This window comes from Linepithema humile, chromosome 3 (genome assembly GCF_040581485.1).
Source record: "Linepithema humile isolate Giens D197 chromosome 3, Lhum_UNIL_v1.0, whole genome shotgun sequence".
NCBI lineage: Eukaryota > Metazoa > Arthropoda > Insecta > Hymenoptera > Formicidae > Linepithema > Linepithema humile.
This window is the reverse complement of record NC_090130.1, coordinates 1,998,598-2,016,339: the sequence shown is the minus strand read 5'-3', so window position 1 is coordinate 2,016,339 and position 17,742 is coordinate 1,998,598. Positions and strand designations below refer to the sequence as shown.

Here is a 17,742-nt window from a genome sequence, read left to right as displayed (position 1 = left end):
CCGTGCGGGCTCATTTCCACGCTCCGATGGACACTCGATCCTGAAAAATTTCGCGAAGCGTTTAATCCACAAGAGAGCGACGTCGCACGCAAACGAAATGACGTCGCTGCTCGTGGCGGCATTGCTACGGCTACAACCCTCCCGCGGATAAGAAGGAACAAAAAAAAAAGCGGAACTGCATCGCAACGTACCCGTTGCATTACCGCGATGCAATCAATTTCCGCCGCGTGCTCGAGTCGACCGCGCGTGTTCGCGCGAGGATTACATGTTAGATAACGGTCGATCTTATCGAGGAATCGCGGTAGGCTATACACTTCAACAGAGAGGAGAGAAAAGGGGATGACTGGTTGATAACGAAGGACTTTTTTTCCAGCGATAAACTGTCAACTAATATTTTTTTATAGCAAAAAAAGGACTCGTCAAAAATATTTCTTTGTTCAAAATGAAACTTTAATTAAGGGACTTTAAATGCGGATTATAAAAGCAGGTGCAGCTTGAAAGAGCTCGATTAGTAAATAAGTTTAAACGAATCCACAATATAAACAGTTAAATTTTCGCCGTGTCACGGTACGAACTGTACGCTTCATTACAAACAACAGTGTCGAGAGAGTTTCGTTTCGCAAACGTTATGCTTTATCCGCTATAAATCGCGATTTAACTGAAGCGCTATTTAAACCGCGCCTTTGTTTACGATGAAAACGATCGCACCCCGCACGCGTTCCGCTGTACCGGTATCCGGTAGTCGACCTCCGCATAGATCGCGCGGATTGCCACGGACGTATCTGACGATCTCGATCGTGCCGGATCACTCTCGGCGCAGCATCATGAAAGACGGAGGCTAAATCACAGCGGCCCGTTAGTTTCGATCGCGAACGTTTATGTGAGTTTGTACGATCGGCGTAGCGCGCACACACACACACGAATGCGTTCTCACTCGATCTCTCACACATCATGAACATCGAGATTTCAGCTGAATGAAATGTACATAATATATTACATTGCGTGATGATGAATTCATATCACTCAATATTCTACATATATAAATAAATCGCACACGTATTATAATATTAATTATCGCGCATAGTATATAATATTCATTGTTTAATTATTACAAGTTCTTAATCGCAATGAATAATGTTATACCATTAACTGCATTGTGCCATGTAAAAATTGCGCGTTTTTGAAATGCTAAGAGAGAAAAAAAATATCCGCCGTATATGTAACTGTATAAAATAGCGATTGTTTTAGCAATCCATTTCGCGAGTGTCACTTTGACCGACACGCGCGCGGATGTAATACCGCGCGATACGCGCGCGCGCGCGCGCGGCACACACGAGGCTTCCGAAAAATGCATCCTTTAATCGCGGCATTGCAATCTTGCGGGAGATTACACGGCGCGACGTGAGATATTATTATATACAATGTGGCCGCGATTGCGAGGCGAATGCCGTGGCGGATGTAAATTAGCCTCATTCCTCGTGAAATTAATTCCGAGGCCGTGGCAGTCGAGCGCGCCGATTTGACACGGGTGAAAAATTTTAGATTGACTCCCCATAATACGTTTGCGTTCGAACACGGGGCCCCCGCGCGATTTCGAGTCTTAAAAAGGCCGGCGTCGGACGAAAGCCCAACGATCGGCAGGCCGCCTTCGGAACACGCTTGCTCCGAGTGATTCCGCTTATACGGCCTTTATTGCACACTCCCCCGACGCTAATTGCTATTACAGCGAGGCGTTGCATAAGCGCAATTATCGCATCCACGAACGGCGCCGTTCTTGGAGGATTGCACACGCGCACGCGATCTTTCGGCCGTGGGGTCTATGAACTCCTACACTAGCCGCTAGTTTGTCATCTTGACAGTCGCCACGAAACTATTAATTACGCCGAATGCGCATTATGATTAAACGCCTGACACACATATTTTTCAATCATTTATTCAAATTAAATGATAAGCGTTGCGGAAAAATTAAATGTGCTGTTACGCGTGACGTAAAAAAAAAAGAAGAAATAAATTAATGTATATTTTTAGCCCTTATTATCGGCTTCTAACTGTTAGCATTTAATTGAACTTCTACGCTAAGCCTTCATTTATAGTTACTCGTAACCTAACGCTTTTAGCTCCGGCTGATATTACTTGTAGGATGATGTGAAACTAGATAGCTACTACTAACGGTATTTCAGGTTGATGTAAAATTTAGTAAGAAGCGCAGCCTTATTGACGGCTATAGCCGTCGTAGATCGGCTCGCTGTTCTAATAGACTTGTCGGATCAACGGAGCGGAGCGACAGATCTCGATACGATTGTCTAGAGGCAAATATCCGAGACTAATCGAACTGTGTCATCGGATGATGTGACGTATGTACAGGCATAAGCAATCTGTACAATCCAGTTCTTCAAGGATGCGAGTGTTCAGTAGCGCGTCCGCGACGCGTATTAATTGTCACACGATGACACGCTGTAATACACGCCATGTAATATGCGTGTTTACGCGCAAAGAACTCGTCGTACTTTCACTTTGACGGGACGGAACGAAAGCGTGATGAATATGTCTTGTATAAAAAGTTGTTTAATTATTTTTTTCAATACTCAAGAACCGCCTGTGTATGTATATAAAAAAAAATATGTTTTAATTTTTGTTATTATATAAAATGATTGCAGCGTTCTTAATTTGACGTAAAGTGACTGGCATGTGTTCCTAATTACATTCAGAAAACGTCTCGACTACTGACATGATTAACAAGAAATTGTGCGCTTTTTGTTTCAGGGCGCGCGGTTCCGAGACACCTCGCAGCAAATCCATAAACAATGGCAAGCCGATCCGGCGAGAGCATTTCCGACCGTCGGCAGCGTCGCTGCAAGCTCGCCCTCCCCCGCGTCGGGCGAGCTCTCCACGCCAAATTCCACGCCCAGCCCTAGCCCTAGTCCGACTAATCAGCAAGTCACGGTGAGTACCTATTGTTAATCAAGTCCAGTCGCAATACGTGAGCGCCCAGATCCCGTCCGGAATCTGGACTCGAGATCCCATGCGGAGGATAACGAGAAATCATTTTTTCCAACGCGGCCGTCGTGCAAAACGTTAAACTATAAGTTGCGCAGCGGGACCGAAATCGGTGATACTTTCCTCAACAGACCAATAAAATTTTATCTCGCTTGTACATGAAAGGCGACGAAAGCGCCGATATATCCTTTTTGCGGTGCAAATCCTGTGCAAGCGTAGCCGCCGCGTAAGTGCAGCGCGTTCTGAAACTCTCCGGAGTGTATCAACCGCCATTCAAGATTTCATCGTCCATATAGGTCAGAGATTGAACCACCAGCTGAGCTTTTCGTAGAACTCGATATACACGCGAGCGGAGACATGTGCATGCATTCAATATTGCAAGCGATTTCGACCGGGCGATAATGCGCGACAACTGCATCTGGAATATTTTTGAATACAAATTCGCGTTTTCGATAAGGAAACTATTTCCGAACGCTTTGGCACAGCGAATTTCCCACACGCCTCCCTCGCGAGATTTTCTTTCGGCGGTATTTGCAATTTAGAAATTTATTTATTTCGCAATTCTACGAATTTTCACGGTTTGCATATCGAAAACTACTACACATTGACGAATAAAAACTGCATTTCTGTTTCAATATTAGCCAACATTACCGAGAAAGCTTTCGATACCATTCTCATGAAACGACGAAAGCAAAGTTCGGCGAATATTTGCTCTTTTCGTATATTGCGCATCACTTCTACGTCACTACGGTAGTGTTTGCGTCACTACATGGGATATGTAAACGTGCCGGGGCGCATACAGGCTTACGCGTAGCATTGTCCCCGCGAGACTATCGGTATGCTACCTATACATGCAATTGCACCGGTCGAGCAGTTGAGAGGGTGGTCACCCCTCGGCGTCAGTGCCATTGTCCCCGCGCCGTGTCGCGCTGCGGGGTCTGATTCTGGGTCAGCGTGGCTTAATGAGAAACTATCGGGCTTACATATACGCGGCCACCGCGGCGTACTTGTTATGCAAAACTCGCAACACAAATTGAATTCCTCCCGGCGACGCGAATTTGTCTTTTATGGAATTAACTGCCGCCCGTCGCGTCGACGAGAGAATGTTTGACGTGACGTTTGGGGGATTAAGGTCGTCCTATCCGCGCGGTTGGCAGATGAAGATCTCTTCCTGGCCGCGCCGTTGGGAGAAGCGGGCCGAGACAGCGAATACGTAATTGCGAAATTAGCGTCGGCGTTTGTTACGGTGAAACGGGATTAGAATTTATTTCCGGAGCACCCTGATTTCTGTCTTTCTGAGGCTCCAGAGACTTTACGTTTGTCTTGTTTATTAAAGGATAAAGAAGGAGATAAAGAAAGAACGGGAAGTGAAGAATGAAAATATATAAATGGCAATTACGGACTTTTAAAAGTTCACAATGACTGCTATTATTTATAAACGTGGCGCGTCACACGTGTCATTTAAGAAAGATTTTATTTAATGAGATTCGGAGAACATTTATCTAAAGTGCGATAAAAACAAGTATATTCGCGTATCTTTTGTTCGGTACAATATTGCAAATCAGATAAATCGCAAATAATGCGTTCTGCAAACTTACCGCAATACATTAACGTTGCAAGTGCGGTGATATCGCACGCGTGTTTACACCGTCGTAATGCTCGGAGACACAACACGTCGCGGAAAAATAATAAAACGCCCGGCAGTCGAACGATAAATTAGAATTCCAAGATCTCGTTTTCACAGATTTTATCTCGTTGAATAAAGTCGCTGCGTTAACATCGCGCACATTTGTGTCGCAATACTTCACGCTAATCTTGTTTTTACCCGATTTTGTCGGCGAGTTTATCCTTGGCGAAAGGTTATGATACATCATCCAAATTGATACGGTGACATCAACGATCTGTATATTACTCAGAAACTCGCGATGACACCTTTTTTACATCGCTGACCTAATTAGGTAATTATGATCACGCACTATCGCGGTCAGCAGACTTTAAGCGGATATGATGTATTATGATATATCACATATCTGATGAAAACAGCTAATGTAGATGGAAGTAGTAATAATTGTGCGAAAATAGTTTTTTTTATAAAAATTGAGATAACAAAAGAATCCAAGAATAAGATAAAGACTCTTAAAAACTTTTAATTAAAATAATAAGAAATTTTCTCGCAAATTGAACTAACATTTATATCAAAGTTTCGTTTATCATCATTATTTATCTTTTAAAAATGCTGCATGCGATCGACTTTTGCAGCGGAAATCAAATTATCGAGCGCAACTTAATTATGCGTGCGATTGCAGTTTGACATCGTTAACATATTAGCATCGATTAAAGGCGGGCATCGATATCAGTGGCTTCTCCGAGAAATTTCTCATTTACGTAATAGAAACCCGAGACGAAAAAAATATTTGTTGTTCGTCGTTTATTTTAATGGATGACTGAACAGAGCAATCTCAGCAATTTCTTACTGTTAATGATTTGCGGTATCGTGAAACGAGACATACGTAATCATTAATAATAGTGATTTTTGTTGAAATTTAAAGGTTATGAAAAGTAAAAACACATAAATTCAGGCGCAAAGATAGAGACAGTTGACGCTAATGAATATATAATGCTAATGAAAACATAATATCCACGTATAATTATACAAAAATAGACCGAGTATGAATATAATTGGACAAAGATTATGCGATAACGCAATACTTTTTCGTAGACTGAAGTCGCAGAACGTAAGACCGCAGCCGCTGTTATTGTTGCTAATTGATGTCGCCATATTATTACGTCAAACGGATATGCGCTTTTTACATGTAGGCAACTCCAATTAACGATGCTGCTTATTGCTACATTGAATTAGTTAAACATTGTAAATACAATCCGTCATTAACATCGCACTCCGTTATACAGTTCGAGTTTTTTTTATTTGTCAAAACTTTTTTTAATTTTTCCTTCAAATCGGAATCGAAACCGCGAAACACGGCCGGTTCATTGTTTTAAAAACAGTAGTATTTTTTCAGCCGTATTCAGTCCGTAGTTATCTCGAGCCGTGCTTAACAGCACATCGAAGCTCTATCTACGCGCTGCACCGCGTCGAAACGCGCGAGTGCATTATCGCGCGGCTACTATAAATAGTGTTGCCATATATACCGTGTACATAATTTACCAGATGTCATAATCACGGGCGCGGTGCGCGTAACGATTACACCGAGAGTGACTGATAGCACGAGAATCGCTTCTCACTGAAAACCAGAGACCAGACTTCTAGAACCAGATTACCCGGCGATATGCAAAGAGAGGAGTCACTAACCCGCTCGCAAATAAGCTGCCTTAGGTAAGGTCTGGTATCGGTCGGCCGTTGTAGGGCTTTCACGACGACGATTGGAACGACGACGACGACGACGACGACGGTGTCGTATATATGCCGTATCGTGATTAATCCGCGACTCTTTTTATCGACGCGGAGAAACTCGCCGCAAGTTAATTAGCTCCGCCGGAGCTCCCGCGGCGCGGATCGAGAAACTGCGCGAGTACATCTTTCGATAATTAACGTCTCAATCGGCGGATCCCATTACTAACGCCGAATAAGCCACACCGTGTTCGTACCGCAACGTTCGATGTAACTACGCGATGTAACGCCGCGATAACTACGGCGAGAGCTGGTACTGCGCTCGTAAAAGTCACTACCCCGCTAGAATAATGGAACGACGTTTTAACACGACCGGCTGGCCGGCGCGCTCGCGACGGGCGCCAATTTTTACTGCCGGATATTTGAATTCGCCGTATTGTGAATTATGTCTTCCAGCACTACCGGAAGCCATATTTCGCGTCGCAAATGCAAGCGCAATAATAACATTTTCACGGATGCGAAATTGCACAAAATTAGTATTTAATTTTTTATACGCGAAGATTGAAAATGCCATTATTGAATTGAAGCACGTAATACAGAAATATATATCAAATTTGTTTTATTCATATTTCTACTCGTTATTGCGTAATACATAAATAAAATAAAATATCGAGAAAATTAAAGTATCGGAGAAATATTTCAACGCAACCGATAGTCTCCGACGATGCGAATATTAAATTGCGGTGATTAATCTCTCCTCTTGCATAGCCCGACGCTAATTTTCCATCCGCTTTAACTAAACTTCCATTAAGGGCGCTCCCTCCCTTCATCTTTGTTCCCTGTGGCACGCAAAACTCCACCGAAAAGGTTTAAGGTTAAGAGGGTCGTTCATTAAAAAAAAAAAAAAAAAATGAAGAGGTGTAGCGGATCCTTGAGAATCTTGCAGCTGCCAGTCATCATTGGCGCAAGAAATGCTGTACGCGTGTTTCACGTCTAACCGTTTCGACGAAAGGTCGGGAAATAGGATCGGAGGTCGTTAGACCGTTGACAGGATACAACGCAGTCTATAATGACACAGCTGGATATGCTCGTTATCCTGTGCATTTTCTACGACTTTTTGCTACTCGCAATTTTACCGAGACACGCCAATTTTTACGCTTTGCGCGAAGAAATATTTTGCGCGTGGCACTTATTACGTTTTAAATATTCATGTTTGTCTGCTACACCAATTTGCATATCAGACAACAAAGCGTACATCACGGCGTGTTTTCTATATAACACTCTTTGTTTTTGCACAAAACAAAAGTTTATTTTTGCGAGTAACACCAAAATTGTTCTTAAACGTTTACATATTATCTCTAATTTTTGCAAAATGTGAAAAAATATCTCACAATGAAAAACTGTGCAGGTGATACTTTGTTGTTTTTTTTCCACGCGAAATTTTATTTAGTTTTTAAATTTGCAAAAGTCTGCGACTATTGTTTCTGTATTTAATAGCATCAATATATCGACACATGTAAATCTCGATAAAACCGATGTAATTTTATCGTCACTTAAGCGCATTCACACATACATACACACTCAGAGGTGTGCTTTTGTTCTGTTATCAGCATACCTTTCAGAACTTTCGGGAGAACCCTTTCCAGCGTAATTTAATTTTACGTAGGAAATTATAATGACGTAAACTTCCGCTGGAATTATAATAGAGCTTTGTTACACGATTTATTTCGAATTACGAATTTTAGCCGATATTTCTACAATGTTACACAAACTTACGCTCTAAATACGTATAAGCATTTGTTATTGCGAATCGCTAAGCAATATTACGCTCGATTCGTATTCCGATAACGGTTGTGGATATAAACATTGAATCATCGTTTGTTATAACAGATGTGTGTTTTATCGACACTTCGAAATTACACGAGGTATATAATTCGATTAATTATTGCACGCTTACAATTTCGTAGCGACTGCAATACAATTTTGTTAATGCTTTTAACTTTTTGCAAAATGATAATAGCAGTAAGCCAATTATTGTTTAACGTGAAATGGGAAAAGAATTGAAATCGCACCGTACTTCCGTTCAATGTTTCGCTACATTTGCATATGGAATCCATCCGTATGAAAATCGACCTTGCGAATCGTTGCTGAAGTGACTCTTAGCGAACTTGAAACTACCACCGCGATGTTTTCCAAACTCCCGTGTTTTCCTTTCGAAAGAGTGCAGTACCAACCGACGACATGCGTCCCAAACATATGCCACACATGCGTAAACGCTGCCGATTTATTTACGGTAGCTGGGATTTGTAGCATGTTTCTGGATTCGATCTCCGACAGGACAAATGCACTTTTGCTGCAGGCACCAGACGCTATCTGGTTGGCGCGTGCCACGCATCGAAAGCATGATTTCTGGTTAAATTTGGACATGCGTCAAAGCTCTAAAGCGATCTCGGAATACATCAGATAAAATTGCGAACGTTATTATGAGACTGCATATTATTTTCCCTCATTATACCGCATTAATTAATATTAATGCACGATAATTCTAATCAATAGTATGTTATTAATACGTTCTCCGACAGTTTGAAATCCTCTTCCGCGTACAAACATATGAGTCAATTTCTGAATGCCAAGTTTGGTAACATATGCTGAAAACCCAGTAGGAATCTTAATGCACCTCATCAGTCATGACAAATTAGGGCTGAACTCGGCTGACATGCCAGATGCATCAGTGGCAGCGAATGTGTTAAACAGATTTATTAGCCGAGCGAATAAATCTATTAAATCCCGAGGTAAAAGGTTGTGAATTCTTCGCGGGGCACCTAAACCGGAAGCGCGAAACGGGTTTCCTTTTTTCCAGACCACCCCGGAAGATAAAAGTAAAAAGCAGTCGTCGAGAGTGTGGAGCACTCTCGGCGACACATCGCAGGCCGCATAATGCATAAAAGCGATTTATTCTAGAAGCCCACTCGGCTTTCATAGTTTCCAGCAACCGTGTCAGTTTACGCGAGCAGGAGAGAGAGAGAGAGAGAGAGGCGGAGTGTTCCTCCGAGTTCCGCGCCGTTTATCAGAGTTTGCATTTTTCCGTACGTTGGCAGCGGGAGCCCATCCTTTCGCCTAGACGATTTGTCATTGCTCTACATCGCGCCTCTGTATATACGCACAACTTCAGACCGTCTAATCTCTCACATTCTTTCACGATTTCTTCCTCTTTGTCCAACAGCAAATCGTGGCCCATGGCAATTTTGAACGCCACTTTTATAAATCCATAAGAATGTAGAGTAATTGTAGTCTATTGAAGAAAATTCCAGGGATAAAAGAATCCTTTCGCGAAGTAAAATGCTTAATCGTCGTGACGTCATCGTTTTTCATTGTCGAAAGCTTTTCATTGTTACGAAGGATTGGTGAAATTATTAATAATGTCATGATTTAATTCAATATCTTATAATTATTACATTGCACTTCGCATTCTTGAGAGTAGCATTTATAGCACTTCTTCGAAAATTATCTCTGTTTTAAATTTCAATAATTGTTTTTACACCTCATTAAACAACTTTTGTTATAACTATAAAAATTTCTAAATACATCTCGCCTATCGGCAATTGCCATCTCCATTTCTCCAATTTCCCGAACTTCACCTCCGTTCATCCATTCTCGCCTCGTCTTCTACCGATCGCCCGGTATCCTGGTAGCGATTCGACGCGCCGAAGGGGTGGCTGGCGTGCCGCTCTAAGTGCATCGAAATTTATGAACTGTCTTGCTGCAGCCGGTCCGCCAAGGAGTCTTCGACGCCGCTGAAGGATTAATGCTCCGCTTCTCGTCGGGATTTTATGTCGGAAGCATGAAAAATGTTCCACCCGCTTTGCTCGCCAGCAATACCATCACCGTCGTACTCGCCCCCGCATTAGCGCTTCGCGCTTTCCGCGAGTGCCCTGCCAGTGCACTCTAAAAGCGGCGACCTTCGCTGCGAGAGAACGGCTTTAATTGGTTTCGCGAACGATGCGTGAACGCGCGCACCAACACGCGCGCGCAGCGAAATTGCTTTCTCGCTTGCATTTGCATCCCGAAATTCGATGCGATTTCTCACTCAACGTGACGGCGTTGGATTTAAATTCGCGCGGGTTGCCGCCGCACGACAGACACGGACAAGTGTGCACGCGTAAGCTGCGCTTGGGATAAATTGTTGGCTAATTAGCGATTAAAGAGTCGACAACGAGACTAATGACTCTTTCTCTCTCATCGTCACGCTAAGGTGCTCGCGTGATCTCGGCATGTTAGCGCCACTGAAAAATCATACGAGAGCGAATTTTGCAAAAATGTTAATTTTGAAAATTTTTCTCTTGAAATATCTATCTTCTTTAATTTTATTGTTAATGAAAGAATAATGCTTACATATTATAATAAATTTTATTTTATTGTATATGCAATACGGTAAAATTTTTAATTGCATGGAGAAAGTTTGGCAACTGCTGTTGTGTGCGATTTATTTCCTTACAAAATACACGATTACTTTGTCAAAGATAATGAAACGTACTCGTTAAAAAGTCTCGCCTACGCATTGATTACCAGTCGTGTATCTGAAAACGGAGAAAAGGGAGAAATAAGAATTTATCATGCCAAAGTCGCCCACCAACCATGTAAAAAATGATGCCGCGGACCGCCCACCGGGACGATCTATCGATCGCGAATCTCCGTTGTAATGAAAAGACGCCCTGGATGGCTCTTCGAAGTTCCTTGTTCGAAGATCGTCGATCTTCATTGCTGCCACAACGCCGCAAAAGGATCCTCTTATACAAAGCCTTATTCGTATAATGTCTTTCACATATCATTATTGAATTATACAGGCGGAAATTTGCAAGCCTTAATTCAGTAGTAGAATATATTTTTACATACTTTTCAAGTAAATCATTAATTAAAAATATTTTCAATTGAGACATAAAAATTATATTATAATAAACTTTTTTTGGTAAAAATAATAAACGAAATGTCAGAAACAGATGAGATTTCTTGAAAAATAAAAGCCATTAAGATATTACTAGGCTACGGTTGAAATTGAGTTCTATTAATATGGCATGTGAAATAGCTCGGAACTATCGATCGTTGTTATTGTTTTAACGTCGGCGGTTTCTGTTTTCTGTACCTGTGCAGAAATCATTGCTAATTTTAGGCGATGAAACGTAAGACTTGTATTTAGCACGATGCCTTCCAGCGTGTCGAACAGCACAGCTACATCTTCAACTTTGAAGAAATAAACAGAAATGAAAAAAAGCTGTGTCAATTGAAATTAAATATTTGCTCGCGTTGCTTGTCGCACAATTTAGCACAATATTATTAAAATGACGAAAAACTTATTTTCTTAAGGGAATTCTAAAGTCTCTTTGTAATTATGCCTGTGCATTCTTACCTCGCGCATTCTTATTAAAGTATTTCGCAACAATCGGCTGGAATGATTAAACCCCTCCGTTCGGGATCATTAATCTCGCGTTATCGTGAATCAAATAATAATTGACGATGGCAGTGTACAGTCGGCGATGAAAGTAAGCCTGACGTATTTTCGTAAATTAAAGAGGAAGACCATTGATCAATTGCACCCAATCAGAATGCGATCGCGGATCAAGGACGACGATGGGACGACGGGATCGGGAGAGCACGCGGATCGAGACAAATGATCCGTCTCGCGAACCGGTTTAGACGGTAAAAGTGACGGAGCGTCTCGGATCAAAACTATATTGATAATCGATCGAGATACAGCGGGGAATAATAATTTGAAGCTGCCGCCTATACTCGTAAAATAAATCCGTTACGCGTCGCAGCTTGGCCGGAATAAGATCGATCGGTTCTCCGATGCGCCATTGTTGAATGTAATGAAATTTAATTTAATAAACACTACTATGAATAGCTCGTAAATGAAACGGGGAGTCCGAGCCGTGAATCTTAATGAGATTGCACCGTAATGGACTACGATAACAAATTAATTAGTTTCTTATCTCCTTTCCATTTAGAATTTATATTAAATTACTTGTAAAAAAAGCGAGAACACGTAGTTTTTGTACACCTATTCTCGAATTTTTAAATCTACAATGTTTATGATAATATTCATTTTTTCGAAAATTTATATTATTTCTTATTGAATACTTAAAAGAAATTAAGACTCGGAGACGCATGTCTCCTTCTCTGTTTCTAGAAATGTGCAATTTAAAACCATGATTTAGATTTTTCGATAAAATTGCGATCTATGACGGCTCAGTGATTTTTCAAGAATTTATTATTTTAATGCATTCTAAGATGATACAAAGTAACACTTAAATTTGTGTCTTCTGGCTAGCTGTCAATTTAATCTCGGCACTCAAGCGGCACCTGAAAAATTTCTTTTCTCCCGCGCGATGCTGGAATGCAAATACGCGGTATGCGATGCATTGTTGGAAGACGCGAGCTGTCAGAGCATCGACGACGATAATTGAAAAATCTCGGGAACTGTCAGACAAGGAGGCTGCCGATGGAGCACGCGGAGGAAGGCAAGGGACCCAGCGCGCGGGAGCGAGCCCGGGGCATCACGCATGCGTCCTTCATACGCTTAAGCACTATCGCTGTATTCGCTATCCATGCATACTCCGAAACGCGCGAGCTCCCCATTCGTACTCTGTCAGCTTTTGCCGTCGAACGTGCCGCGTCCTTCCGGGCCGTCTAGTCGTCGGTCTGACTGAGAAAGTCTCTCGAATTTTTCGGTCGATGATTTTGCATACCTGTGACGAACCGCTTGGAATGACGAAATCCACGCGGGAAATAATGATCCTTTAATCAATAATTATCACACACGAAACGTTTTGCTTTCATTAAAACGAATCAATCGAATTGTTATGCGGATTGAAAGGGTAAAATTGGAGGAAATTGTCAGTGATATCGAGAAGTGACAGTCGGTCTTCGATTGCGGGATGCCGGTGCAGCGTGCTACTTTCGGGATGTCTCACGCTCTATCGGTGGATCGGCAGTAAAAAAAGTGCGCAGTGAATCGGTCAAATGTGGCGTTAAGTTATAGGGTCGTTGCGCTTAGTGCGGAGATAGTCGGCGACCGATAGTCGTCTTTTTTTTTGGAGGGGTTGACAGCCGACCGACAACATGCTGTCGACGGTCCAGTGTCACGGCGGTGTACATCGGAATTATCACGTCGTTTATGCGGTGAGTTTACGAAACTGACTGATCGAGATTATCGTCCACCCTTGTCGAACGATTTATCTCGAACGTCAGTAATCCTTGACTGACAACGTGATTGAACTTTGTAATAATAACGTAATGCGAGATACTTTTTTTGATAACAGCATATTTATATTCTGTCGCAAATTTTCTTTTAATTAATATGATAAAAGTTGTATTATTTTTGTGCTTTCTATCGGAAAAATTTCAAGTATTTGAAATTAAATTGAAATTAAATTTTCTTTGTACATATCTTTGAATTTTTTTTATCATATTGGTTTATTTAATGATCAAGTCTTTCGATATTTCTGCAATGAATGTATTTTTTGCGATAGTAGTTTGAGAAGGTGAAAAGTAGCAGCTGTGAAAGCGTTATAGTCGTAAAAATGAATGTGGAAACGAGGAATGTAGCAGCAGACATAATTTGTAATCGAGCAGAATGTTCGAAGAGGTAAAAAGGTGATGATGTAATGCCGACGGTGTAATGTTATTCTGGGAAGTTCTTACGTCGTGTAACACACTTGAAATAGGAATTGCTTCGATGAAAATTCATGATACATTCGTGCTGATCGTAGAAAGGTCCGCGGAATATGAGGAATGTATATAAATTGTGGAGATAAATATTTTTGCGAATATTGCTACGGTTGATATAACTCTTTTCATAAAATATTAATTTGTCCTTATCTAAAAAAAATTCCAGTGAAAATTCAGGATGTAATTATGGACGAGAGCTATGTACAGATTCTTTTCCAACGATTCTCGATGCTTGTCGATATTACATTTCGACGTTATATTCGAGTTACCACTTGCGTAGACGTTGCAACAATATGAGTAACGTTATGCAATATGTCCCGCTCTTACCGCATCGGATTTTTATGACAGGTCTTTATCGAATTCGAAATCAATTTTTCCTCGGCGGAGGCATGATGGAAAGTCCGATAATTAAATACGATATTTAACTTGAACGTTAGCAAATTTTTGGAATTCCTAAAATAAATATTAATGGAAGAATTTTGTTTTTATTTAATTTAAATTTATTTCGAGTAAAAACTTTATTTTAACAAAACATAATGATATGTTCATCTCTGTACAACACTAATTTTTAGGAGGTTCTAGATCGATTCTCCTCCATTTTCTCTCGAATCCCGTTTATATTCGTTGGCTACGGATAAGTATCGAATACATATCGCGACCTCACGGCGCCTTGCGTCACTCATCTATTCTCGTTCGACTTTATCGCCGGCGCGGCGAATGCGTTTACCCTGGCGTCACGCGGAATTTTAAGACGGCATTTCCATAGATCCATGGAAAATATGTGGAAACGATTATTGCTAGGATGTCGCATAAGAGTCTCAATATTCAGTCCACATATAACCACGCCCATCCTTTTCGTATAGTCTCGAAGGACAGTTGTTTTATTTTCGCTACCGCATTGACTGAGATTTGTGTGTGGATTACAAAAGTATTCAACATTAAGAACCTGTCATAAAAAACCTGTGATAAAAATCTATTTTTTTTGCAATTACAATTGCTGGATTGATAATTTATATTAGATATAAATTTATTACGAATCAAGATTATAAAAATTTACCGCAGATAGAGATTGATCAAAGTTCACCAGAGAAAAATATAACTAATCTTCGTGCATCAATGCAAGAGGAAACGGAAAGAAAGCGAGCCTGATAGCTCGCGATTTAAATAATCTCCGCAATTCTTTCCAAATCATCTGGCAAATTGCGAACTAAAATATTCCGATCCATCAGCCAGCATCCTACGATAGCGCCAATATCCTCGACATTGATTTATGAAACTGCTATCACCATATTTTCACCGACAACAATGCATCTCGGCCGATTCGCGCTTTGTTTTCCACCGAGGCGTCGTGTCGTCGTCGCGCGGAAATGTACAGAGAATGAAATCTGTATTAGATCACACGAATTGGCAGCCATCTGGCGTATTGCCGAATCATCTTATGTCAGGGAAAGATTGTGAAAAACAACGTCAGTGTGCAGAGCAACGCACGTATAAGAATAAAATTATATAAGAAGTAAGAGATAAATTGTTATCAAAGCGGCAAGCCGGTAAATACAAGATTAATCGAAAAGCGGACATTAATTTATTCAGTGCATTTATTCTTTGTTTATATCCACTTCATTTTATCTTACGTCTTTCTAATTTGTCACTCTCAATCTCCCGAGACAATCGTTTCTCGCAGTCGCGACATAACAAGTTCGCTCTGTTCGTTCAGAACAATTTGAAGGAAACGATCAGATTCGAAAGGTACGTCAAGTGACTTAAGTTTCCGACTAACACGTGAAATAACAAAGACCAACGCGCTTATGGGAACTATCAGGGAAAGTTCACAAGAGCCGAGGCAGCCGGCGTACGCAAAGTCGTTAACTGTATTGCCCGAAATTCTTCGGGATGCTCTTTGACCTATTTGATCCGTTATGGGAAGAGACTACGTGTGACTTGTAATTTAATATATAGCTGTTAACAATTCCACTTTAGACCCGTTATATAGGAAGCGTACTTATAGCGTAATATTAGTGTTTCCACTTTAGTCCTTAATTTATAATTAACGATAATTAACATGTAATCTCTCAATTTCATGTATACATTATGTAAATAATTTATTTCGAGAAGCATATACATTTATATACGACATCTAACATGCAGCATACCTTGAAATTTGCAAAGTTATTGCATTTTCAAATTTTTGCCATGAGGAATGTTTGTAATTCCCGACGATACACGGCATCAGTACCATTGCGCGCGTTATTAATCATACCGTATTGCACAATGCCTGAATGAGAACTCGCGTTCTCTTCCGTGAGTGATATTACGACTGTCAGCGATTGTTGCATCGACCGACGGAGGCAATTGTGAGAGGACGAGAAGCACCGACGGCGAACGAAGATATGGGGATACACGCGTGCTGAACTGGTTTCCCGACGATGCACTTTGATTCGTCTGTTATGCACAGTAATTGGCTGCGACATTAGGCCCTTTACACGCCTTGCCGAACAAATGGAGGCAAATAGACGACGTTCTTGCACGAAGTTCTCCCTTGTGTCGGAACATCAATTAGCGGCTCGGCGACAAGTTTCTCGCATGTGTAAACGTCGTCCCGGCGAATGCGAGAATCCTGGATGTTTCGTACGATTCTCGATGAAATAATAAGACATCACATCAATGTCCTGCGGCTATTATAGTCGATTGTTTAATGTGACATGAAAATAGAATTTTAGGTATCTCTTTTTTTTTATTTCTGAAAACTCTGAACCAAGTATAATTTTTATTATAGAACATCAATGAATTGTTTAAGATAATTTAATAATATAGGTATATAATCTTGAAAAGTGGTTTAATAATCTTAAATGCACCGTCAGATTTTATGATCTTGTGAAAATAATGCGAGTGAAATCTCGCATCACTAAAAATATCAGTTCGTTCACGATCGTAAAAATTTAACATCATAAAGTCGCTCGTAAGTCTTCGTTATCGAACGTGAAAACCTGCGCTAGTAGTGCCAATGACCCGCCCTTTCTGGGCGGTCAGTGAATTCCTTGAAAGCGAGTTGTCGTTAACGTGGACGTCCTGGCCACACGCGAACGAAATACGCGAACACATCTCGTAAACGGGTCGTGATTCAATTCTGCTATCGCTGCGTCCATCTGCAGAGCGTTCTTCGTACGCTGCGAGAGTTCTGATATTGCAAGCAACTGGAGTACAGAATCTCGTAGGAAGATTTGGATATGTTTACTACTTCCTCCATCACACCGTATGTGACGCTTGAATTTATTACACTTGTATAGAGATATTTTGTTTAGAAATTTTATTTATTTATGAATTTAGTTTTTTAGAGATCACAGATTCTGTCTCTAAACATTTTGACTCACGATTTTGTTTGTCCAGACTTCGATGCAGATTATATAATATATTTTTGAAAAGTTAATAAAAGATCATTACATGTTTTCTAAAGTGCAAAACGTTTAGATCGATTTGATTCTTCGACATTTAATTTCACAAGGAGCTTGGAAATTACTCGAAACGAATTGAGTCGGCGTAAGTAATCGGGACCATTTCGCACTCGTCCTTTTTCGTACGGCCACACGCGACGCAGGCGATTTACTGCTGCGAAAGTAGGGGTCTTCGATAGTTGGCGTGAATCCAAAACCCGAATCGGGACTACGATCTAGAAC

The 17,742-nt window shown here is 41.0% G+C and overlaps 1 protein-coding gene across 9 annotated transcripts in view; it reads left to right on the top strand.

Moving 5' to 3' along the window:
- by (blistery) overlaps positions 1-17,742 on the top strand; it is a 154,597-nt gene that overhangs the window by 87,130 nt on the left and 49,725 nt on the right. For 8 of the 9 annotated variants that reach the window (XM_067351477.1, XM_067351480.1, XM_067351478.1 and 5 more), the window contains one exon: positions 2,764-2,943. In XM_067351477.1, the coding sequence (XP_067207578.1) occupies positions 2,764-2,943 (180 nt within the window). Of the gene's footprint in view, positions 1-2,763; positions 2,944-12,980; positions 13,523-17,742 lie in introns of those variants that run through there. The other variant, XM_067351483.1, reaches the window with a different exon arrangement.